This window comes from Chionomys nivalis, chromosome 22 (assembly GCF_950005125.1).
Source record: "Chionomys nivalis chromosome 22, mChiNiv1.1, whole genome shotgun sequence".
Lineage (NCBI taxonomy): Eukaryota > Metazoa > Chordata > Mammalia > Rodentia > Cricetidae > Chionomys > Chionomys nivalis.
In genome coordinates, this window is record NC_080107.1 from 53,321,216 (window position 1) to 53,346,797 (window position 25,582).

The window sequence follows — 25,582 nt, forward strand, 5'->3', positions numbered from 1 at the left end:
CCTCCAATCAGTGCTCCCATCTAGAGCACCGAGAGTGAAGAATTTAAAAGGGATCAGACCATGACTCCCACTAGCCAGCAGCACTAACCTCACTCAGGGAATGGAACCTTTTCTTTCTCCCAGTCCTCAGTTCTGCCGGGGTGGGGCAGGCCTCCCCCATGGGGAATCTCTGGGCTCATCCCTCTGCCCAGCCCCCACCTAGGGCCTCACTGCTGTTAATGAGCTCCGTGGGGACCCTGGCGCCCTGTAGGCCCAAGGGAGGTGCCCTGAGCACGGCCGACCGTGGGGGAAGGTGGTATCCAGGGGAGGGGGCAGAGATGACTGAGGTAGAAAGCTAGAGAAGGAGGAAGGGGGAGGGGCGGGAAGATTAACAGAGCCAAGGGAAAGAAGTAGGAAAATGGAGGGAGAAAATGAGAAAGCTCTGGTGACACGGGGTAGGTGACTGGACGCGGTGAATAGGGAGTCCCGGAAATAAGGGGGATATCCTCTGTGATGGGGAATTCTTGTGATAGAACTCATCCCGGGGCTCAAGGAGACCGAGAACCCTAAGGAGAAGACTTTTCCAAACGGCGATTGGCTAGGAAGTCGAGGCCAGGCCAAGGCCCTGCAAGCGGTGAAGGCTGGGGTTGAAACATTAGGAAGCAGGATAGCAGAGGAGGCGCCCAAGCTTAGACCCTCCTCACTCGCACCCCTAAAGCCTGGGGCCGTGTGGGGATTCCCCAAGATCGTGTCTTGGGAGGAGCGAGGGTCTGAGAGGAGGGAGAGGACCAGGGCTTTCTCCCCCCCCCTTTTTTCCTCTCAATTAGGCCGATTCAATGGAGCTAAAGAGCTCGTAAAATCATGAATAATTTACTCGTGATCTGTTATTAACCCATCGGGTTTCGAGCTCTTGTCGCTGAGACTGAACCTGTAATCAAATCTGACTTTGCCTCATTTTACTAAAGACGAGACTGTAGGTTCAATTGTCTAAATAATGGATTGGAATCAAATCAGTAATTACGCCGTCAGACGCGCGCGCGCGCACACACACGTACACACACACACACACACACACACACACACACGCGGGGGTTTGGGTAGGCATGGCCGGCCAGCGGATATGCTCTCAACTTCCGCGACCCTGAAGCGCGGAAAACGCGCCACAAAGTGCAAGTCAGGGGCCCCACGCTGGCCCCGGCCGACCTGCACCCCAGGTTCGGGGAGATTTGTGTACCGCCTCTGGGACGGGGACAGCAGTCCAGGACCAGAGGGTCCTTGGGAGGAGGGCGGCCGCGGCTTCCGCCCCGAAGAACTTTTCGACCCTGCGACCCGAAGCCTGGGTCGCCCTCCCACGGACCCCAAACCCAGGGACCCTCGCTGCGTCCCTTCCCAGCAAGTGCCCAGCTCCATCTCCGAGCGCGGCTTTGCAAAGTATCCATGAGTGTCTGGCCCCTGGCTGCGGGGCGCTTACACAAGCAAACTGGTGTCCTCGCAATCAGAAGCACGCGTTCCCTTTCCACACACACTGCCCACAGCCTCACCCACTGGGTCCCTCGTTACAACCCCAGTTGCCCCACGGCACACATTGCAGCCATTTCTCTCCTGCCAGCTCCAGGAGAAGGAGGCAAAAGACAGATCTGAAAACTGGCTGCACTCGGTAAGCAAAAAGAATCACCCTCTCTTCCCAACTTAGTCCCGGTAGCTCCGAATAAGTGAGCCGCACAGCCAGCGCCTGCGAGCCGAACGCCGCTCCTCCCTGGACTGAGAGTCCTGGCGGGTCAAGGCCCAAGACTCCCTCACGCTAGAAGAGCAGACAAACTAGAAACACTTCGGCGGAAAGAACAGAAAGGACAGACAGGAAAGAATGTGAGGGTCAAAGAGAAAAATGAGGTAACAGAGGGGCCTCTCCGGAACCCAGCTACCAGCTATATCTACCCGTTGCCTCCTGGGAAGAATAAGGCTGAGCAACAGAAAGCAAAATTAAATCTCGGAGCCTCTCACTCTTTTCGCACAATCACAACCGGGTGCTACCTGGTGTGTTAAAAAAAAAAAAATCAGACCACTCCACACCATGTACCCTAGAGGCCGCTGGGTTTGGGTAGAAACGGGCCTGGGCCGATTCTACTCTTTATTTTAGGGCTCTAAAGAACGGCTTCTTTAGCAGTGCTTCCGAGAAATTTCAGATCCCTGAACCAATCACCACTTTATCACTTAGCCAACCGGGGATTGCATTCTCCCCTCCCCAATCGGTCACAGGACCAGCAATTTCGTTGGAGCGGAAAAAGGACCTACTCCACTTGTCCCCCATTTCCCTACCTAAGCAGTTCGGGCTATTTAAAACCATAAGGGCCCTGACTTCTTCCTTCCCCGGCCGCAGGCACAGACTTGGATGGTTTTGGTTTTGTGCACCACCACCCCCCCGCCCAATATTGTAATTTAGACTAGAGGGAAAAGGAGGGGAAAAAAATCTCAGCATCCGATTTGTTGTTACAGTCTTAAGAGCGGGTATAACTGCAAATAAACTAGTTCGGAAGCCAGGCACGTCCCTAAACCTTCCCGTGCCCTGAGGACTTCGGGCAGCTGTTGTGGGACCTTTAGAACCTCCCCCCCCGAGTAGGAATGGTGAGGGGGTGCAACAGGAAAGCGCCGCACTTCAAAGAAATGTGAATAGAGACCCCCGCAGCCCACTGTGAGGACCCGCCTGCCCCTGCTTCTTCGGTTGCTTGCTACAAGGGGAAGGGAAATCTCGGAGACCTGGCGGTGCCCCAGGATCCGGCTGGACAGAGGGACCCAGAGCCCTTGAAAGTAACAGCTCTAGGCCTGCCACCCTGGGGACATTCATACGACCGGGCTGTAAGCCAAACCCCACGGTGCCCATGGCCACCACCAGACTTTTCTCTTGGGACCCTTGCAGCCTAGCTCTGGTCGCCTCCCTACCCTCAGCCATTCCGCTACTCTGAGCATGTTTGGTGTCGGTGCCGCCTTGCTTTCTTTCCCCGCACTTTCTGGACAGCAAAGCGCGCCAGACAAACCAAATACAATTCATAAACGACAAGATCCTGCATCTGGATCACCAATGAACTAAAGCTTTCTCACCTAGCACTTAAATCAAAGGAGCACCAACTGAAAGCCAGAAGGCTAACGTCCCTTCTACCAGGCACCCTGATGCAGTAGGGCCTGCAAAGCCAGGGGCCAGAGTACCCGCTGTAAGCCAAGCACACTGAAATCTTTCCCCCCAAGTAGCCAGAATTTTCAGACGGTCTTGCACTCACCAGCGTTGTAGGCTGCCAGATCCGCCCCAGGTCCTGGACTCTTGCGCTTTCTCGGCCTCCCTTTCTGCACAGTGCCCACGCCATTGTAGTAGGGAAGACCCAGAGGGTTAGCCCCGGCTGCGCCCAATCCTGCACTCTTAGCTGCTGCGGCTGCGGCTGCCGCTGCCGCCACGTCGGCATGATTGAAGTGTGCCGGGTATTCGCCCTGCAGCAGTGCCTCGAAGTGCAAGCGGCAATAGACCAGGCTGTCCTTCATGCCGAAGTGGTCGCCGGTGGTCAGCATCTTGTTACACGTGGTGCATGTGAAGCAATTGAGGTGATAAACCAAGTCCCGAGCACGCATCACCATCTCTGAAGCCGAGATGCCCAGGTGGCAGCGGGCGCAGCGCTGCACAGAGAACCGCCTGTGGGGACCATGGAGGGAGGGGCTGTGGGGACAAATAGTTGGACATCCCCCCCCATATCCCTGTACTCCTCCTTCAGGTGCTGCTGCTACCGCTGGGGGTGGGGGATCCTCAAGATGGACAGCCTGGACTTGACTGAGGATTAGTAGAGAGGGAACTAGATTTTAACCCAGGCCTGGCCTACCTGAAATAGTTCCCCTTAACCATCCTCACACCCACAGGAGATTCTACTTTATTCAGACCCTGAGCAAGTCTTAAGAAAGACTTTACTTAGAACAGGGAGACACTCCCTCACTTACCCCTTCCTCAACCTTTGCCCCTGCCCTCCAGACCAGCACCTGGGAATCTTACACACCGCTGTAATTTGGAAGAAACAGAGATGGGGAAAGAGAGAAGCAGAGACAGAGACACACAGAGAGAACACATAAATAGGCCCTAACACTAACGCTGGGAGGAGAAAGAGGGACCTAGGCTCTTCACCCTGGCCAACTTTTATTATCACCCCCAAAGACCCAGAACTACTGCGCTGTCCTCTCTCCCTCCAGCTTGGTTCCACATCAGCCAGGCTGCCAGAGTTTTGGGGTGTCTATTTCTATCACTTCTGGTTGAGTCAAGAAACTTCAAAAGAGAAAGGAGTGTGAAGACCTCCCCCACCCAAGCTGAGTTTTTAAGCGCCCTAAACTCAGAGAGGGGGGTAACCAGCTTTTCTGTTCTTATATGTCATGATTCTTTCCATGAGTACCCCAAATTGCTAATGTAGAAAGTTATTGTCAAATTTGGTGGGTGCTGGCTTGGAGAAAGAGGGTCTTGGGTAGGGCAACCTCTACTGGAAGCGAAAGAAAAGGAGATGGACGATTCAGAACCTAAGGCCAGCGGGGTCTGGGCAGGATCTACCTGTAGTAGTCTTCTTTACAGTAGATGCTGCCGTCCTTGCTGAAGCAGGTGAGCTCTGACTCCAGGTTGAGCTTGCATTCACAGCACTTGAGGCAGCGCATGTGCCACTGTTTGTCCACTGCCAGCAGGTAGTATCTGTCAGAGATCTTGCCCCCACAGCCAGCACACAGCGCAGCTCGGTCACTGCTGATGGACGGCATGGTCTACAAAGGCAGAAGAGAGCCCTGTAAGCGGCTGTGTGCTCCCACCGGGAAACCTTGGCCCAGACTAGCCTTGAAATTCACCTAGACGGCAGTCTGGAAGGGCAGACCATTTTCTCCATCTAACAGGCCTAATCTGAGCAGCTAAGGGCCCAAGCTGTGCACTCAGCTCCAGGAAAGCACCCAGACAAACCGCAGCTCCAATTTCCAGTTCTAAGTTGATCTCGGGCCTTAGGTCTCCCTATTCTTGCCCTCCAGCCCTTAGCCCCTCTATGCCCCTGCTGCCGTTAAATATTGGAATAGAGGGGGCTCTTCTCCCAGTTTCTCCAAGGGAATTCCTCAAACTGTTTATTCACAGCCCTCGTTCCCAGGAAAGAGCTAAGGGATGAAGTAAGGTGAGTATTAAAAGTCTTGCTGCACACACATATATACTCCTCTTCAGAGAGGCAGCAGGCAAGGCTTCCTGGCCGCAAGCCTCAGTAGGCTCCGAATCCTTCAGCCAGGGCAGGTTCAGCAACTTCGGGCTCCTCTGCCACACTAGCTGGGTCCCGCTTGGGTCTTGGGAGGTTAAGAGGGACATAGGGCCACCTTCCAAGAGTGTGCAAGGCAGGTCCAATCCGAATCTTTTTTTTACCAAACTGAGGAGCAGGGGCGTTTATCCGGAAAGAAGGGTTCAGGGGAAACGGGGAGGTCAGTGAGCTGTGGCTCTCCTCTAAAAGGGAGAAGCACGGGCCAGGCTTCCCACCTCCTCTGTCTCTAAAGGTCACTCTGCAGCCGCTGCTCAGCGTCTGCTAGTCGGGCCCCGGGGGAGGCTATTTGGGGCCGGGACGGCGGAGCCAGGTACAGAGAAGCCAGGCCAGAGCCTGAACTTCGAACTATAGCCTGGCCAAATTAGGCAAGCTAGAAGTACGAGGACGCGAGCAACGAAAATTGCTAGCCCAGAAGTCCCAGGGCCCTGAAACTGAGCTAGGGAGAGCCCGACTGTCAGGAGACTGAAAGCGACACAAACCAGCCAGAGCCACAGGGCTCCCACCAGCTCTCCCTTTTCCTGAGGCGCCAGTTGTAGCGTCAGCAGCCGAGTGGTGAAGGATTAGGACTGTGGACCGGAGCGCCGGGCGAGGGGAGAAGAGTGTGGCCTTCACTTCCAGAGAATGTTCATCTCTACCCTCTGGGTCCAGATTTGAGTTTCAACCTTGATTCTCTCCTCAGCTCCAGTAGCCAGGTTTCCTTTGAGCCTGGCTCCCGGGGCCTCGCACCCTATCCAAGGATCCCCGGCATCGGTCCCGTGCGTCTCTAAGGACTCTCCCCAAAGTTCGGGGAGAAGAAGCACTGGCCGACCCCGCTAGGTCCCAGTTCTCAGTCCCAACTCCACAGCCGCGCGCGCCTACCGTTTCCGTGTCGCCGCGGTCGATGGCGGAGCTGATGGCCGGAGCCTCGCTCTTGGCTCTGCGGTCCATCTCGTCGATAACCCCGTGCACCTCGGGGCCCGACAGACTGTGGAACAGCATCGCGGCGGGACCGGGGACGCGGCTGCCCCGAGGAAGGGCTTGCCCCCCGCCTCAGCTGCCTGGCGCTCCCGGCGTTAACCGGCCCGGTGCATCTCCACCGCGGCCCCGGCCCCGCCCGAGCTCGGCTGTGCCCCCAGGCCAGGCTCCGGGCCCCGGGCCCCCGCGGGCCAGGACGCCTCTCGCAGAGGCGTGGGGGCAGCTACATCGTGGGGTGCCTGAGCTTCGGCGCCGAAGCCAGGGTCACAAGGTCAGAGGGTGAGGTGGGGGCGGGAGACCAGGGCAGAGGTCGGCGCCCGCAGCGGGCGCTTTTACGCCGTGGGCATCGCTCACTAGGCTCCGGCGCCCAGGGCGCAAATCAGGGGCGCAAACTCTGCCTCGGGAAGCGGCGGCTGCAGTTGGGGTTCACCCAGGAGCAGTCAGGTGCTCGGGACGGCCAAGACGCCTGGACGTCTCTTTCCCCTCGGGGTGTGTTCCCAACCAAAGGCGAATTGGAGTAGGGGTCTCTGCGAAGCCTGCGAGCTGAGCCGAGCCACCCAGAGAATTGAAGAAGAGGAGGAGGAGAAGGAGGAGGAGGAGGAGGCGGCAGAGGAGGAGGTGGAGGAGGAGAAAAAAGAGGAGGAGCAGAGTGGGAGGAGGAGCCGCGGGCCCTCTCCAAGCGCGCGCCGGGCTCAGCCTCGGTTCTGTAGTCCGCGCCAGCGCAAGCCTCCGCGCCTTTTCTACAGCCGCGCCTGACATCACGTCCTGCCGCCGTGCCATTGGTCGCGCGGAGCCCTAGGCCTTGGCAGCGCGTGCTCCGGGAAGGCGGGAGACCCAGAGGGAGGGGTGAGGCTAGAGGCGGAGAGGAAAGTAGAGGAGGTGGTGGGAGCTGGTGGGCGAGGCTGGAGGAGGAGGCAGGAGGGGGAGGCGGGAGGGAGGGAGAAGGGAGAGCGCAGGGTTTGGAGTTTCTAAGCTGCTAACAGTTTCCTGTGTTTCTTCTGGAAGGAAAATTAAACCTTTCCTGTCGTCTCTATCCTAAGAAAACGCAGCCAAAAAAAAAAAAAAAATGCTTGAGGAGGTCTCCATTCTCCCCTTTTGCCTCTGGAACCAGGGGTGGAGGACCAGGGAAGTGTACAAGCCTAGAATACAGTTTCAAGAACCTTAGACTGCTTCCCGCCCAGCTCTGCTTTGGGAGCTGCTCTCCAGACTTTGTGGGGGCAGCGGCGCAGGCCTCTTGAGAACGGGGGCTTAGGAAACGCTCGTGCACTGACTCCCATGAGCAGAGGGCCAGCCAGCACATCCTTGCTCCAAGTGAGCTAGGGACTGTTCCGTCAGGTCAGGCTTGTAGCTTCTGGATTTCCCCTTGTCTCTCCAGTCTAGAAGAGTAGGGGTAAAGTAGGTCTTTAGAAAGTCAGAAAGCGAAGCAAGGAGTTCATAGTTATCCCATGTATGTGCAATGTGATCTCAAGAAAGTGACTGTTTGACTTTCTCAATGAGAAACAAGAATGTCCCCTCCTTTGGGGTGTTTGGGCGTCATGAAAGAAAGAAAAGTTCCGTGGCAAGTGCCCGGAACATAGTAGGTACTCAGCAAATTCCTTAATTATTCCCTTTTTCCTCTCCTACTGAAAACTTTCTCACTCTGGGATACACTTGGCAAAGACCACAGGTCCATTCTCTTTCTATGGTGCATTCCATTCCACTAGCACAGTCCGCCACCACACACACACACACACACACACACACACACACCCCTACCTTATGGTATCTGGGCCCACCCAGACTCCTGGTTGCCCAAGGACCAACAATAACGAGGCCTGCCCAGCAAATCCCAGCTGCCAGCCTGGACTGAATCTCTTGGCTGAATGTAAAGCAATGGCCAGGTGTCTGGTGAACAGGGATTCAGGAAGTAAAAAGTGATTTTGAGTGGGAAAAAAAAAGGGAGAGGGCAAGTCAGTTACAGAGACTCTTCTGGGTCCATTTGGCAAGCTGCTTTCATACCCTGTGATGGGGGTGGGGTCATAGAAGTGTAGTCTGAAAAGTCTGGCACAACCAAAGGGAAGCCAGGACCTCTGCAGTTTATCTCACAGGGCACACAGTTGGGGCAGCATGAAGCCACACTTTCCACAAACTGTGCAAAGCTTTTGCACATGAATATGAGTTACACTTGTGGTGCCCAAGTTTGTGTCCATGTTCATCTCTTTTGGCAATAAAGCCAGCACGAATTTTATTTTTGTTGGCAAACCATAGGCAGCACTAATGCACAGGGGATGTCTACAGGCGCACATCACACCCAAGAAGTCATCTGAACACCCAGCACTAACAATCTTCTCTGAGTTCCTACCAGGCATATTTACAAAAATTCATCAAGTTCTCCTTTAGTGTGTATACACTGCACGCATAATGATGTCCTAACTTGAGGCAAAGACCATCAGCGTAAAGACAGGAATGTCCATTTCACACATTCAAATTCAGTGCCTGCATAAATTCTGACCCACAGTCACCTCTGGGAATATACAAGCATGTTATACTGGGGTACCTGGTACACTACTTTTTAAAAGCAGGAAATGAAATTTGAATCTGGGATTCACAAGGATTCATTAGGATGTCGCTCAAAGGGGTAGAAAACTTTTAAAAACAAGCTTAGAGTGTATGTCCTTGGTGCTGGCTGGGTTCAAGGGGCTGCTTCGCACCTTGGAAACTTGGAAGGGTGTACTCTGTGACTATCTTTATAGACCTACCCAGGAAACAGGGATCTATATCCACAAACAGAGTCACACCATTCGTTACCCATCTCTCTGACCAGCAATTCCCAACAGTCCTTGGCTTGAACTCTCCGGCCGGCCGTTGGGATCGCCACCCAGGGCGCTTCTCTATTTATCCCTCCGCGTCCTAAAGGGACGCGAAAACGTCAGTTAGAGGCTCAAGCACATCTCCCGCAGCGGGTCGGCATCTGGGCACCCCGGCCCTGAGTTCAGAGGCCGCTAACTTTGCTAATCACTGAGGGACATCACGCAACTGCTTTGCCCTGTTCTCGGAGACTGAGCAAGGCGAGGAACAGGCTGTAAACACAGATCCTGACACGTGAGTGACATTTACACAGTGCTAGGAGGCGCAGCCTAGGGAGAGGCAGGAGGTGGGGTGGAGGAATCAGGCAAGGATAGGTAACTGTGCTATTCACAGAGGCACGGAAGAGCGGCCCCTCGACCCCCTCCCTCGGTCAGGGGTAAAGCAGCCTCAGCTTCCGGTATTCTAGGTACTCTCCGTTTTGTGGAAGGTGACAGGTGAACCGGATTCAGGTCTGGCCACTGTCGCCCCTGCCTACCTCCCCACCATCTGCTTCCCCGCAGACTAGCAGACCCGGCGCATAATGAGGTAGCAGCCTCCAGCCGGCCACCGTGACTAACTCAGAACAAAAGCTCTCCTTCCACGCCTTCTCCAACAAAAGGGCCACCAGCCCCGGCGCTCCCCAAAGGCTGCCGGGTTGTCGGCTGCCGGCTGCAGAGAAGCCGCGCGCAAACTTCCCGGGGCTCCCGGGACTGACGGCGCCGCCAAGCCGGGGCCGCGGAGGGAGGAAGCGCCCAGCGCTGGGAGAAAGTGAGGCCAGGCCGGAGGAGGGGAGAAGGGGAGAAGGGGAGGAGGGCGCTGGTCGCAGCGGAACCAGGGTGATTGATCTGCTAGCTGATCCCGGAGCTCCGTCCCGTTATTAGAGACGGCCAAAGCAGGGCCACGCAAATACCCTCCGAATCGCCAACTAATTGACGCTGCAGGCAACTATTTCATTGTGCGCGCTGGTTTTATGTCTTCATAGCCGGTGATTGACAAGGTGTAATTAGTCATCTCACTCGGTGATAAACATGGGCACCCTCCTCCCGCGGCATCAGGCCGAGTGTACCAGCAGAGGAAGCGATAGTTGACGCTGATATACCATTAAATCAAAATGAAGACGTTCAGAAGTGTGTGTTTGCTGTGACGCTCTCGTGGTTTATTTCTCAAATACGGCACCAACAGATTTACTTGATTTGCAAGTTAACTACAACATTAACTGGTTTTATTTATTTTGCCTCTTCCTTCCTCTTCCTAGGCAGGGATGTTACTCTTGGAGTATGTGAAGACAGTTTGCTTTTTGACAAGCGAGCAAGCGGGCGCCCAGATTTCTGCAGCCTTTGGAGTCTCCCCGGAGGGAAAGGCAGATAGAGCAAACCTCGGACTAGAGAGCCATCCCGGAAGGGCTCCGAGCAGGGGAACCGCCCCTCTTGGCCCCAGACTCTCCAGCCTGGGGCTCAGGGCTTGGGTAGTACCAAAGGATTGCTCAAACTCTGAGGTTGGAGCTGGGGTTTAGGGCTTCAGAAACCTCTCGAATGACAACTGTGGGGGAGAAAGAGGCTTTGCCAACATTTCTTCCCGGCCTCACAGCGGAAAGGACTGTTCTCTTAAAGCTGTTTGCGGCAGTCATAGGGCCAGTGGCCCATCGCTGTTGAGCCCGTTCCCTGTGTAAAGCCTAACTTCTCCAGGCTGGTTTGTACCATTCAGCAAATTATACTCCTTACTAAAATGGGTTTTGCTCAGGAAAAATATTTCTCTGTCTGTCTGTCTGTCTGTCTGTCTGTCTGTTACTGATACTGATGCTGCTTACTCATTTCAGAAACCTGGACGCTTACATTTTAAGAGGGAGGAGACCTGATCTGTTTTGAAAGCATCAACTAAACAAATCCACCAACATCTGAAAATCAGTCTCCAGGCTAAGCCCTGCAAACCCCTAGGAGACCCCACTGGGGAAGGCTTCCTGCACTTTCCCTTTTCTAACCTCTGCTTCTTGCTTATAGAGAAGTGAAATGATGATTTCCCCCACCGGGCAAAGGAATGTGGAGAGCAGGCAGCACCAGGAAATGACGGGGTGAGGGTCACAGGGATGGTAGAAAAGCCCTGCACCTCAATGTCCTCTTTTCCCAGGCTTGGGGGGGGGACGCTTGTTCTGGGAAGTGGGGAGTATGCTTTATGCTGATGGGCAAGGTTGTTTGCAGCCGCAAATCTGCTCAGGCATGGCTCTTTTCTCTATGAAATCAGCTCATCGCTTTGGTCATACCACACTAGAGATCTGCTGATCACCAGTATTGACAATATAAGTCAATGAGACCTTCATTATTTCCAAGAGGAGCCCCATGTCTGTGGCATTAGAACAGAGAAGTACCTTGGCCCATGATAAGCAGATAGGAGCCCAGTTCCTCCTCCTCTTCTCCCTAAACAACCTGAACAATTCTGAAATTGCCTCCCTGGGCATCAGCTAAGAAGGTTGGGGCACTAACCAGGGCTCTCTCTCTCTCTCTCTCTCTCTCTGTTTGGGTCCTATTAAATGCACTGAACTTAAAATGAAACACGAAGTGTGAATTTCAGGTTTGAACCTGATGCATTAGGAAACATGAAGGTTGGCAGCTCTGTCCCCCTCCTGACTTTCAGTAGCAGGTATTAATATTGTATTAAATGTTATGAGAAAGTAAGGACTGCAGAGAGGAATGTGCTCAGGTGCAATTTTGTCAAGGTTTTTATCTATGATTATGGTTCCAGATGTAGAAACTCCCGGAGGAGGAAAATGAGGGGCTGCTGGCATGTGACATGTGTTTTAAGGTGTTTGGCAGTGTTTCTCAAAGTGGTGACAAAATGTTCAATTTTATTGCAGGGAATTGGTAAGAGAAATAGGAATTCTAGGTCAGACATTGTTCACCTTCAGCAAAAACAATTTACCATTATTGATTAGGGTGTGGAAAGTTTTATCTGGGCCTTCCTCAAATCACACTGCCAACAATATAAATCTGTCAGATCAAACTATTCTTAAAGAATAATTGCAACAAAATACACAATAGCTAATTGCATTCCCACCCTCTCCAGCTAATTTCCACAAAAAGGTATACCCTGCCCTGAAATAAAAAGGAAAGTGAATATTGCAACAAGAGGTTTTCCTTGTATTTCATGAGCTACAACTATGGCTTGCATCTAGCTATAGTGGTCAGTTCTCTTTAATCTAGTCCAGAATAACAACCAGTTCTAGAAAGGACATTTTACTACCCCCTGCTCTGCAAATCTACACACACACACACACACACACACACACACACACACAGAGAGAGAGAGAGAGAGAGAGAGAGAGAGAGAGAGAGAGAGAGAGAGAGAGAGAGAGCGCTTTAAATTTTCTCACACAAGGAACCAAAGTCGCTTAAATGAGGAATCAGGAGTACTCTGCTGGAGAAAGCAGGCAGGGTGGTGGCCATGGGGGAGGAAGTAGATAAAGCACCAGGTGGCTGGCAACCCTTTCACTTCCACACACTTGATACTGGAAATATTTCCCACCAGCCTTTCTTTATTCAGAAACATCTCTTCCTCCCTCTCAGAATGCAAGGCACCCTAAACTCCATTTTGAACACAAGTTTCTCTATAAATCTTTTATAAGCTTCACACACAGCAGCATTAATAGATTCTGGTGTCTGCCATGGCTCACTAGCCAAAGGTGGGGTTGCTAAATATTTCCATAGAACAGAAAGAGGTTTTGCTTCAAGATTCTGGGCCTGGCTTCTCCCTGGATTCCCCCAACAAAGTCCAAGAGACTGTACCCACAAACTGGCACCTCTGCTACTGTCACCCCACCCCTAGCACAGCAATCAACCCACCCTTTCTGTCTTCCTAGCTGGGGAACACTGCTCTGGGTTCTCCAGCTTCGACATGGTTTTACCATCACAGATCACACTAGACTTCAACCCAAATTACACCTTCCTTATGAATCCAGACACTTTCTCTTTTTAGTGTGGATCCAGGCATTTTTCCAACTGGAAAAGTGAATTTGGGAGAGAAAATGGCTAACATGACTCTCATCTTATCCAGAGCTCTTAGCAAGACCCTTTGCCATCCCCAGCTCAACTTTCCCCAAGTCTGATTAGCTGTCCAGAGAAGTTGCCATTGTCTCTTTAGGTGAGAAATGAGTCATTTCCCACAGATGCTCCAGATGAAGCCCAGCTCCTAGGCACCTCCCCCCAGCATTTTTATTCCTCCATTAATTAAAACAACTAATGTCCCATTTTTTATCTTTGCATGAATGGAAATCATTAGAGCCCTTGCAGGTATATGGGAAATTCTGTTTGCTTAAGTATTCACACTTTGATTTCCTATAGACTCATTTTTCAAGCATAAAGAGATTCAAACAAAACAAAAACAAAAACAAAATCTCTGACACCTTGCTATGAAATATCAAAACTAGTTTGCAATGAGCTCACAAGGATCTCTGGTTGGAAGAAATGTTCAGAGAGCCCTATACTAGCACCAAAGCTGACCCTTCAAAAAAAGGGGTCCTAGAGAGTTAAGACAGACATTCATAGGTTGGCAGACTCGGTTTTTTAATTTGTGCTTGTTTGGAGTTAGATGAGCTCATCCAAATTGACTTTCAAACCACTGTGTCACCCTCAAAAGTGAATAAGAAAAAAAGGCAGGGGACAATTGGGTCTGCTTGAAACTTCCCCATCAGTTGACCAGTTCAGCATACAGCTCCATTTCTAGGAGCAGCCATAATTAGAGCGATCTATTTTGCATTTACTTCTCTTTGCAAGCAGTACATTATCCACTCTTCCCATGCTTATTAAACAGTGCCACCTGCACCAGACCCAGCGAAGCTCTCCCATCAGTCAGGCCTCGGCTAAGGGTTCCAGATCATATATTATCATTAACTAAAGCCCGCTTGAACCGTTGATGGCGAGTAAAGGCAGCAGTTTCTAGGACCTGTTTATAAAAATCTTTCCAGCAAAAAATTGAATTCCTCAAATTGTCATCTTTTATGAACCTGTTTCATTTTCTCTATATAGTAATTCAAGCAGCAATTAGCAAGTTGTTTAATTAATGAACTATCCTCTGCATGTCACCAAGGTGCCTCCAGCACAAATGTTCATAGGTACTAGCCAACGAAGTCAATATTTTGTCACTCAAAGCCTCTGAAGCTGACCACCTTGATAGCCCTAATGGCATAAAATAGGATTTGAGGCGTCCAAGACAAGGCTAAGAAGCAAAGAACAATTTTCAGGAAAACAAGCATGGATCCAGAGGAAGAGATAGGCAGAAGACAGCAAGGCAGAAGCAGAGACGAGAAGGGACGAATCTGCATAGACGTCAGTGGCTAAGAAAGGCACAGGAAGTTTCTAGCAAATATAGGACCGGTTCTGACATTCAAATCCAAAACTGATGATTTACATGGCTTTAAGAGCCTCAAATCTCATTGTGGCTCGTTCTTTTAAAAAGCTTCCTGCTTTGTTCCAAATACTGCTTATCGTTGGTATTGTCAACAGCTCTGCATCTGGGAGAGATTAATTAAGTGATAGGTCAGACACAATGAGGTGAAAGGGCATGTCCACCCAGTCAGGGCTGATTCGTCCATTTCAGGGTGGAGCAACTTATTTTTTGGAGACACACACACATACACACACACACACACACACACACACACACGAGAGAGAGAGAGAGAGAGAGAGAGAGAGAGAGAGAGAGAGAGAGAGAGAGAGAGAGAAACCAATTTTAGTTCCATCTCAAGGGGAATTTGTCCACAGGGATGTCTGAGCTCCTCTGGTGAGGGGTATATAGCTGGAAAAGAATATTTTGCAGACAGAAAAAAAAAATCTAAAACTCTCCACTCTGTCTTTTTGAGGTATGAAACGAATCCCAACCATCAATCCTGTCTGCTGCTGAAGTTTTCCAGGCTGGGTGAGAGCATATTTTTGTAAATATGATTATCTTACAAAATAGCTAATTGGATGGCTATAAATAAGATTGCTATATAACAATAAAAATTTAAAAGTTAATTTTTACTCCCTTCTCCTCTCCCTAAATGTTTGATGCAAGTCAACTCCTTCTCTCAAGCCCACTTTTAATTTCTAGATTGCAAAATGAGAGAACAACAGGAAAAAGAAAGAGACTAGGAGAGGCAGGAGAGGGCGTAAAGGAGGAGGGGGGGCTGGGTGTTCTGGGTGATGTCTTTCCAAACCAACTAACTAGAGATTTTCTTTAAACCTTCATCCTCCACCCCTCCACACCTTCCTAAATAAATCTATAGATTAGTGAGAAATTAGTTAATGGGGGAAATTCATGTGGTTAGTTAGCTTGGTTCCTAAGCAGAAGGGGTGGAGGGCTTTAGATCCTACCCCCCAAAATGGTTCCCTCCCCATTTCTTCCTTGGTGCATCAGTGTGGGTCAAAAATGGTTGCAAAATTGTGAGTGTGTGTGTGTGTGTGTGCAACAGAGAGATGGATTGACAGACAGACTGATGTAAACTCTGAGCCTGTGAACAAGGCTGGGTCACATTAAAGTAAATTGCTCTGGGCAGACTCCAAATAAGAGATTTGGAATATTTTTACTTCACTTTTGAACATGTCTGCTAATAAAATTTCCATTTTCTAAGTTTTTTTTCTCTTCTTTTCTTTTTTTTTTTTCAGATGAGTGTTAAGCAACCATAGGGATGTTATTCAATTGACTAGCCATTTCCCTTTGCCAGAGAAACTGAATGCTAGTTTCTTAGTTATCCAATTATTTAAATCATCTGGGATCTATCTATAGTTCTAAAACTGAGCAGAAATACTTAACAGCCTGATCAATAGCCATTGACCGTCAACATACCTCACACCCTAACATGCACAGCTTGATCATGTATATTTGATCATTAAAAAATTCAAAGCATCTTTAGCAGTAAGTATATCAAGCTTCCCATAAAACAGTTTGTCTCTTTCGGTGGTCTTAAAAAAGAGTGTGAGCTGCTCTCTCTCTCCTGCATCCATTTACACACACACACACACACACACACACACATATACACACAGAGAGAGAGAGAGAGAGAGAGAGAGAGAGAGAGAGAGAGAGAGAGCTCCTTTGCTCTTTCTGGAGAATTTATTGCTCATATATTTGATGAAGAACATGGTGATTAACTGCAAGGCTGTACATCTGGGCAGCACTTCATATCCATTGCAATAATAAAACACTTTTTTTTTCACATTTTAGCAGAAGAAAGGCTTAGTCCTGCCCACAGATTCAGAGGACCCCAGAGTCTCTGTGTGCAAAACCTCCTTGTTATAAATCCTGCCTTCCTCTTAAGTGATGGCACACACAATTGCACCAAGGGGCACTAAGTTTACTGTGCAAAAGCATTGCAAGAAAAGCTGGTTCCTTCTCCAACCATGCAACGATTTGAAATATATACAGCTGGTTCTTCCACCCCAATCTGCTTGGCAGCAAACTAGGGCAAGAGTCCAAGTAAAGGGCCACAGGAACCTCAGGGCCGGTTTCCTGAGATTGTGCCACTGTGATCTAGTTACCCCACAAGGAACCGTTTGGGTAGAATTTTCTCATATTCAGGGTTCAGAAAACTGTTTCCAAGTTTCTCCATAAGGGAACCCACAGATCCATTCAAATTACTTTGGGGATGTGACCCAAAGAATACATCTGGCAAAACTGCTTCGAGTTCCCAGTACAAATTCTTAGAACCTCAACACCAGAGACCACCACAACCCCCAACCTGGAAAAAAAAATTACCTGCAAAACCTCCCATCTCCGGAGTCCCCTGCTCTGTATTGCAAACTGTGATCAGCACAAATTATTCGGGGACGCTTCTTTCTAAAAGCAGCAGCATCTGGGCCGAGGCTCCCGTCTTTAAAGGAGGGAGGGGACTTCATATGATAATACGTGTAATATGATATGGAATGACAGAATGCATGACAGTTGCCCATAATACAGAGAAGTCAGTCAAAGGACAGAGGGGACATTTGGATAATTACCATCCATTGGCTAGTCAATCACTCGAACACAGAGAAACTGCACAAAACCCACAATGGAGTTGGGAAACAAAAGAGACCCGAGCCAGACTCAGGATTAACCGGTCTAAAGCGATCTAAATGCTTTTGTGTCTGAAGAACTGAGGCTCCCGGATTGTCCCCCCCCCCATCTCATCCCAGGGAACTAATTGCTGGGATCAGAGATAAGGCTCTCTCCTTCCTTTCCGAGCTCTCTTTGTAGACTGCTCACCACGCAATGAAAAACAAATGATTTCTGTGTGTTCATTAAACTACTTTAAAGTTAAGGGGTGCAGGAGGGAAGCTAGGTGTAGCCCACTGTCCTGAGGTTGAAAGGCTTCCCCCTTGGAAGGTGCTAGAACAGGCTCCCTTGGTCTTAATTCTTTGTTTGAGGGTAAAGTCTTTCCTTCTTGCCCCTTGGAAGCGAATGCTCCTGCACCTGACTGAGGCTGGGCAGCTGTCTTCGTTCTGGCAGAGATGGACGGCTGGTACCCGGCTTTGAGTGAAAAGTCTCTCTGCGTTGCCCCCACACCAGAAAAACACCAGGTCCCCTGTCCAGAGTTAAAGACTCGAACTGCATATCTAATTAAGTGGGGGCAAAGGGGTAACAGAAAAGAGCTTGTAGTCTTCAACATGGGAGGGTGCTGCCGACGGAGTGGTCAGAGAGAAATACTTTTTAAATTGAGGAGTGAGAAAGAAGGAACAAGCCTTTTTAAACCGGGAAGGAGAGAAAATAGGCTTTTTTGGGAAAAGGAATAGAGACCCACTTCTTGCTTAGGGAAAGGAGAAGTAAAGGGGGTGATTCCTCTAGAGACATCAGGAAATGGTGACTTCAGAGACCAAGAGATGGTAGGTAGAGAGAGAGAGAGAGAGGAAGAGAATTCCTTAAAAGACGTAGACACTAGGGCTCCGTACCGAAAGCCAGACACTTCACTCCCAGGACTGGTTACTATCACCCAGTTCTTTCCAGGGTCTCAATCCACAATTCTTCTTGTGTCCCTGGAAGGCCCTCGCAGGTTTCGGCTGGTGGCAGCCGAAGATTCTATGCCGACCTGAGGGTGCCCGCGGTGACCCAGCCCAGCGCCTTGCAAGGAGCCCTCCCGGACCCTGCGCCTCTTACCTTGGTGAGCCCTCGGCAGCGGGTGTGGCAGACTCTGCGGGCAGCCCCGGGCCAGGGCCGGGGCGCGGGGGGCGGAGGTGCAGGACTGGGGGGCAGCAGCAGGGTTAGCACTGGCGGGACTGGCACGGTGCCCAGAGGGGGAGACCGGGAGGAGGGCAGCCCCGGGACCTGGCGATGCCCGCAGCAGACCGGAGAGGGGCGCCGAGGAGCGAGCCGGGGGACCAGGGGCTCCCTCCTGGGGCCGGCGGGGCGCTCCAGCCTGAGGGGCCAGCCCGGGAGTCCGGGCGGCACAGCAATCGGAGAGGCTGCTGGCTCGCCTGGGCTGACAAATCAATCAGGGCCCGCGGAGCCCCGTGAGCTGCCACTCTGGCTGCGGCGCGCCGTCCCCGCGAGCCCCGCGCTGCCAGCTGACGGCCGCCTTGAGTGGGCTCGGATGGACCGCGGTCATTAGGCTGCGGGTTCTGGCGGGGCCTGCGGGGCCGGCGGGAGCGCCGGGAGGAGGCGACCGCGCCGCAGCGTCCTGGCCTGGGCGCGCCCCGCGCGCTGCCGTCCTGTGCCCGCTGGGCTCCTCGCTCCCCGCCCGCTCCCCCGCCCCCCCCCCCCCCGCCCCGTCACCGGCTTTGCTGGCCCCGCTCCCCGTTTGGCTCGATCCGCCTCCCTCAGTCTCCATCCATCCCCGGCGGCGTCTGTAGATCTCTTGTCTAGTCTCCTGTCCTCCCTGGAACCCTCCCTGTGTCCCCAGATCTTTTTCTCTGCCCCTCTCTTTCCCAAGGTAGGACTGCCTCTCTTACCCCTTGCCTCTTGCTCTTTCTCACCATTTTCTCCCTCCCTCACATTTCTACGCCCCCCACCCCCAACTCGGTACCACTTTCTCCCTCTGCTCTGAAAGATTGGCTGTTCTTTCCTGTCCTTGTTTGGAACAGAGGTCCCCAGAATCCAACTCATTTTCCTGTCCTGGGACACCAAACAAGTCACCCCAACCCCTCCGTTCAGTTTCATTATCTTTAATACAAGTTAATAAACGAGGGGGTGTGTTGTGAAGCAGGGTATGGAAGCAGGATATTCCAGTGTCTCTGGATCCCCTCCTGAACCTCATACATTAGCAAATTCAGCAGCCACCGTGGCAGCTGCTTGGCGACCAGGGCACCCTGAGACCAATTTAGCAGGGAGCGTCAAGGGTTTTCTTCTGGGGTCTCCAAAACCCCTCCTGAATAGTAACTATGGTTTCTTAACCCCTGCTCCAGAATTTGGTTGGGCACACCCCAGAGCTGCCTCTGATATCCCAGGCTGTGTCGCCTGCTGTTTCTTTCTTACCAGGCCCTCTGATTGGCGTTTAAGTACCAAGAGGTGCTTCCTAAATGTGTGCATCTTCAGAGTCAAATCGATGTGAGTTCGAGATGACTTACTTGGGAAGGACACACCTTCCCAAGCTTGTTCCTCATCTAGGAAATAGAAACAATTACCACTTTTCTTTTTGGTGTCATGAGTTAGATTATTCGTGGTTTGCTTAATGTGCTAGTCTCTGGAAGGCTTCCATCCTGCCCTAGCTTTTATTCAGGTTCTGTGGAAGGGATGGCAGCTGACGAGGCAGGTGTGGTTTCTGCCTTTATGCACTGGCTCCTAACTGGTGAAGCGAGCTGGAGTACAAAATACCTATTGTGACAGCCAAAGAGTGTGATGGGACCAAGTGTCCTGGGTAGCTGGTCTGGAAGGAGAGACCAGGGATACAGTCAGCTGGAAGGGATGCCAAAGTCATGGGTGAAGGATGTGTTCTAGGCACAGGTAGAAATGCCATGGCCAGAAACCCATGTGTGGGAGGAGAATGAGGCAGAAGAGGTGGTCCAGGCTGAGGGGGTGGGTCCTATGGATCTTATGTAGGAATCGGAACTACCCACAATAATATAAATCTCCAACCACTTCAGTCCAGTTTCCTATTTCTGAACTGGAAGACGCCAGGTCCAGCAAGACATGCCATTGCCATCTGCTTTTGGTCTTTTAAGGAGGTTACCATCTCTTGTCCTCCACCACCCTGTCCTAAGCACTGTCCACCTCAAAGTGTCTTCTCTTTCTTCACCTAGGTGACCTGCCCAAGGGCACATAGCTAGGGTTAGTTCTCTTTGTCACCCCCTCAGGGTCACAGAAGTTGTCCTCAAACAGCTCTCTAACCAGTAACTAGTGGCCGATGGGATCATCTACTTTGTGACAGGCTATGTGTTGGGCATTGTCCCTGCCCTCACAAGACAATGTTAGACACTTTGGAACACAGGAAATCGATGACCAGTATGAGGGAGTCTCACAGGGTGCTTGAGACTGGAAGTTCTCTGAAGGTAGGCCAGTCTTGAATTGATTAACATACTAGTCCCACAGGGTGTGCTACTACTATTCCTGGGCAGACACTCAGTAACACATGCTGAGAGGATGGAAACAAAATAAAGCTTCCATGCAGAGGGTTGAAAAGGAAGCAGGACTCAAAGAGCCACGGAGGAGACTTGCCTATGAAGAAGTAGCCAGCAGCAGGCAAAAGGTCTTTAGAGAGCACGGAAGCCCTTCTTTACTGCCAGGTAAGTAGGTTTCAGGCACTTCGTGCAGTAACCTCTGCCAGCCTTCAGGGCATCCCTGCCTCTTGGGCATGGTTACCTTCCCTTTTCTGATAAACTGCTAAGGTCCGGAAAGGTGAGCTCCCCTGACCCAGAGTCCTGCACGGCCTGTATTAGGGTTTGAACCCAGGCCTGCTGGTTCCTTTTCGCTAAAAGGAAGAATCAAAAGAAAGAGAAGGCAGAGTGAAGAAAGAGACAGCTGAGAACAAAAGAAAGACGGTGGTGAAGGAGTTAGCTCCGCAAGTAATATTTCTACTTAAAAACAATTCCCATTTCCCAGCCCTGCGGAGGCAGGCACGGCGGATCTGAGGCAAGGCCGGCCCTCTGACTCGCAGGAGCCTGCCGAGGGGCCCCGAGAGCTGCTTCAAAGCCGGCCTCTTCGGCACAAGCGCTTTTAAACTTCACACGGGGAAACTTTCCAGGACTGACTTTCTGCACTTTGTTTCCAAATCAAGAGATGGGGAAGTCCCTCTCAGCCCAGCGGGGAGGAGAGTTAACTTGCCCTGGGGTCTGGGCTTGGCGAGGGACTCCCCAGACTGGGCGACCTGGCCCTCCCCGTACACACAGATGGGGGCCGGCGGCGATCTGTCCTCTGTAGTAGTCTCCGGAAGAGAATCGGGATGGGACGTGGACTGCCCCTGGTCTCTTAGGGAGTGATGAGGCCTCTCTTCCCCGCCCACATCTGTTTCTTCCCAGGTTCCCCTGGTGACAAAGTGGGACCTTCTCGGGAGGACCATAATGTTCTGCCTTCTTTACACGGCAGCAGCTTCAAAACTGGATCATTCTGCCTGCCATCCTCTGATCGCCATGTCCAGAGGCAACAAGGGTCTTTCTAAGCCCTGGCTCCTTCTGATTTTTAGAATACAGATTTTGTTTTTGGATGTACATCAAGAGGCTGGCTCCGTGCATTTTAATTAAGCTGTCTTTTTTTTTCATTTATTACTAATACACTCCTCTTAACTATGATTTATTTGTTAAACAAAGCACCATAAGCCGTCACTTATTCATCTTAATTTCAACAAAATTAAAGTAGTCGCTGTTAGATTGCACCTAATTGCACTTGCAATGAAAAGAACGGAGATGTTAATCAAAATAAATTGAAGATAAACAATAAAATCATTACATCTTTGCGATGGTAAGTGTAACTAATCAGTTTTGACTCGGAGCGACTGAACAGGAATAATGAATGTGTCACTGAAGGTTGGTTCATTAAGAGAAGCCACAGAGACCTGGTCCTTGGGGCAGCTGGCAGACACCCTGTCCATGTGGCCCTAAGGGTTCTTGCACCTTGGATTGGGCAAAGGGCCTCCAAGGAGCAATAGGAGCCAGTGGGTAGCTCTTAGGGTGGATGTCATGGGTGGAGGGGCTCTGAAGCTGTCCTGTAACAGAAAGGTTCTCTCATTCTGTTAAGGCAGCAAGAAATCCTAGAGCCAGTCCTGGACATACCAGGTAGCATACCATACACAACATGCCAAGAAGGGAACAAACTGAGCTAGAAGACAGATAGGGAACCGCTATGCCAAGGGCACAAACAGGAGACACACCCCAGGCGATGCAGGAGAGAGGGCAGGTAGAAAGGGACATGAAGATGGTAAGGGGCCATGAAGAAGGAAGAAAAATCGAGGCAGACCCTCCTCCCAGGGGTGAGGAAGAAAGAAGCAGGTGGCCAGCACAAATGGAGGCAAATGGAACAAGTGTTCAGGAAGTCTCAGAATTTCAGAATCTTCAGGAGTCTAGGAAGGAACATGACTGTGGTGATGGGACCTGTAGGCTGTGCTTTGAAAGCCTGGGGGACAATAAGGAGCTCTGAGTGGAAGAGGCAGGTGGCCACCCTGTGTCACAGACTAACAGGTCCTTTCTCGGGGGTGTGGATCTAGCAGCAGAGCCAGAGAGAGGACAGCTTCCATTGTACCCTCCAGTGTTCCTTGGCCACATCCTATTTTCAGACTCAGAAGCCCCAGAAGATGAGCTACCTTGGCAAACTGAAGAGTTGGACACCTCCATGGGATTGGAAACAGCTAGGGGAAGCAACCCGAAAAAAGCATTAAAACGTTTGGATTTGAGTAGTGCTGGAATCAAACTTTGAACCTTGTACATGCTAGACACCATTCGACCATTGAGTCCTAAGGTATGTCTCTTCAAAAAATATCTATCTTGTGCTTTTCATGGAAAATGCACAGATAAATTAGCTATGATGTCTCTGTGCCCCAGCTTCCTCATCTTTGTCCCATTTATTAACAGACTGACTGCATTTGTTTACCATAAAGAATTGCTTGCTTGATTTTATAGGGTCTTGCTGTGTAGCTCAGTCTGGCCTTGTACTCACAATCCTTCCTCATCCTCCTGAATACAGGGTTAGAGGCATTGGCCAACCATGCCCAGCTTAAAACAGTGCATGTTTGTAAAGGCTCAGAATGCTGTTGAGCTCTTGGAATAGGATTTATATGTTTGTTAAATAAAGTTAAGTGAATTCATGCTCTGATAGGGTGTATGTCCCAGCAGAGGGGACTGAGTGATTAACAAGTTAAGGATCATAATAGATGTTTTGAGGCCCAGAGTGGAAAAGAATATTCCTGTTGAGTAAATACTCCAAGAAATCAGAATTAATCAGATAAGGGTGAAGGGAAAGAAGAAAGAACGTAGTCAGAAGTAGCCATGTGGGCAAAGGCAGATGGCAAAACGTAGCAATATGCTTGGGAGGTTGAGCAGTTCAGAGTAGTTTAGTAGAGACCAAGGACTTGTATCTTGATCTCTTTGGCTGGGGTCACTAATGAACATCAGAGAACATACGGGGAGACATTGTTGATTATTTTAAACTTCATTGTTATTATTTGAAGTATTACTTCCAATTAATTAGTTTGTTATGCTCGAAAGGGAAGGTGAAACTTTTTGTGTCAAGCCTATTCCTTTCCTACCTTCCACCCTCAGTGCTTTTGGTAGAGGTAAATCCTTCCTGATAAGGGAGGGAACACGTGACCCAGACCTAAGCCAATCAGTGCATCCCATTCCAGTGGCTACAGTGATTGGAGGAGGGATGGTAATTCCACCCAATGAGAGCTGAGCCAGAGCTTTGGCTTGAGGACCTGGGAGAAGTCTTTAATCCTTTCTGCGGGTCTCTAATCTGACAGGATTTAGGCTTTGGAGCTGCTGTCACCATTTCAGGACCATGGGGATTCTGAGACCAAAGCCAGCACCGCAGAAGGCAGCGCATTGAAGCAAAAGGAGCCCCAGTGACATCGTTTGAGCCCTAGATCCAGCCAAGATGAAGGCAGCCCTAGCCCCTGGCCCTTTTGGTTTCACAAGCCAATAAATTCCTTTTTGTTCAAGCCAGTTTGGGTTAGGTTTTCTGTCACTTGGAACAGAGTACAGGCTTCAGACAAGAATGTGACACAATCGTGTGTTTTAGTAACACGGCTCTGGCAGCCACCGTTAGGCACAGGCCTAAGGGAGCAAGCTGTGAGGCAGTGATACCATTCCAAAGAGGGCTTATGACAAAGAGTAGGCAGAGCCTGGAATGGCATAGCTTATCACCACACGGGAACAAATTTTCCTGTTTGGGGTGTGTCCAAATGCCCCCCCCCCCAGGGGGGAAGAAGGGAGATGGAGCTCAAATATCTACCGCTGAGCTACATCCCCAGCTCTTGGTTCTATGTATCTCAAGCTGGTCTGGAACTCGAGATCCTCCTGTCTCACTCCACTGAGTGTTCAGCGAGAGGTTTTCCTATTTAATTTTGACAGCCAGGGCTCTGATTTGCTATGCTTCACGTGATCACCTTGAACTTTTGATCCCTCCTACCTCCACTTCCTGAGCTCTGAGATAACAGGCATGTGTTACCATGCCTAGTATATGGGATGCTGAGAATTGAACACAGGGCTTTGTGTATGCTAGGCAATAACTCTATCAGTTCCTTTTTTTTTTTTTTTTGAGACAGGGTTTCTCTATGTAGCCCTAGCTGTCTTGGAACTTATTCTGTAGACCAGGCTGGTCTCGAACTCATGGAGATTCACCTGGAGAGGGTTCTTTAAAAATAATTCCTCCTTCAGCTTTCTGGAGTCTCAGGGGTAGCTTATACCTGGATAGCTTCTTTTTCTGCCTCCATCCTCACATGGCATTCACATTATGCATCTGTATCTATCTCTGATAAGAATGCTTGTTATCAGATTTATGATTTGCTTGTGTAATCTAGGATGATCCTATCTCAAGGTCTTAATTTAATTATATGTGCAATGACTCTTTATCTAATGATTTCTTATCCACAGATTCCACTTTCTTTGGTGGTGGGGGAAAGGCAGGGGTATCATATTTGATCAACCACAACTAGCATGGGCAATGGCTACAAGTTTCCAAAGACCAGTGCAGTGATGTCCCATAGATACTTGCCTCCTAGGTAGTAGACCAGGCTGGCCTTGAACTCACAGAGCTCTGCCTGCCTCTGCCTCCTGAGTGCTGGTATTAAAGGAGAATGCCACCACTGCCAGGCCAGCTCAGCTTTTCTACTCAGAGTAGGCGACTGTTCCCTTTCATAGGTAAGGAAGCTGAGGATCTGGGAGAGCATGACTTTCATAAACATGTAAACTGAGAGCTGCCAAAGTCAGGCTGCAGGATCAGATATGTCTGATCTCAAAACCTGTGCTTATATAAAAGCTGTATCTACACCTAGGATACTGGCCTGCTTGGGAGCAGTCTCTGGGGGTTGGGCAGTGGAAGTGGAAAGATGTTTTTGCCTGGGCCCCCAGGGTTAGTGGCAGACAGAGGTGGTCACTGTAAATGACATTCTCTAAGGAAGTGCTTCTGAGACATTTTCTGCTCCCTTTACACTCGAGAAA

At 50.5% G+C, this 25,582-nt stretch overlaps 1 protein-coding gene across 3 annotated transcripts in view; it reads right to left on the minus strand.

The window, feature by feature from the left end:
• Positions 1 to 18,718, minus strand: part of Lhx2 (LIM homeobox 2) — a 28,317-nt gene extending 9,599 nt beyond the window's left edge. The window contains exons 1-3 of one of the 3 annotated variants that reach the window (XM_057755757.1): positions 18,159 to 18,718; positions 4,550 to 4,752; positions 3,252 to 3,655 (exon numbers count right to left, since the gene is read on the minus strand). In XM_057755757.1, the coding sequence (XP_057611740.1) occupies positions 3,252 to 3,655; positions 4,550 to 4,749 (604 nt within the window). In that variant the 5' untranslated portion in view covers positions 4,750 to 4,752; positions 18,159 to 18,718. Of the gene's footprint in view, positions 1 to 3,247; positions 3,656 to 4,549; positions 4,753 to 6,137; positions 6,934 to 18,158 lie in introns of those variants that run through there. The other 2 variants (XM_057755756.1, XM_057755758.1) reach the window with 2 other exon arrangements.
• Between the last annotated feature and the right edge of the window lie 6,864 nt (positions 18,719 to 25,582).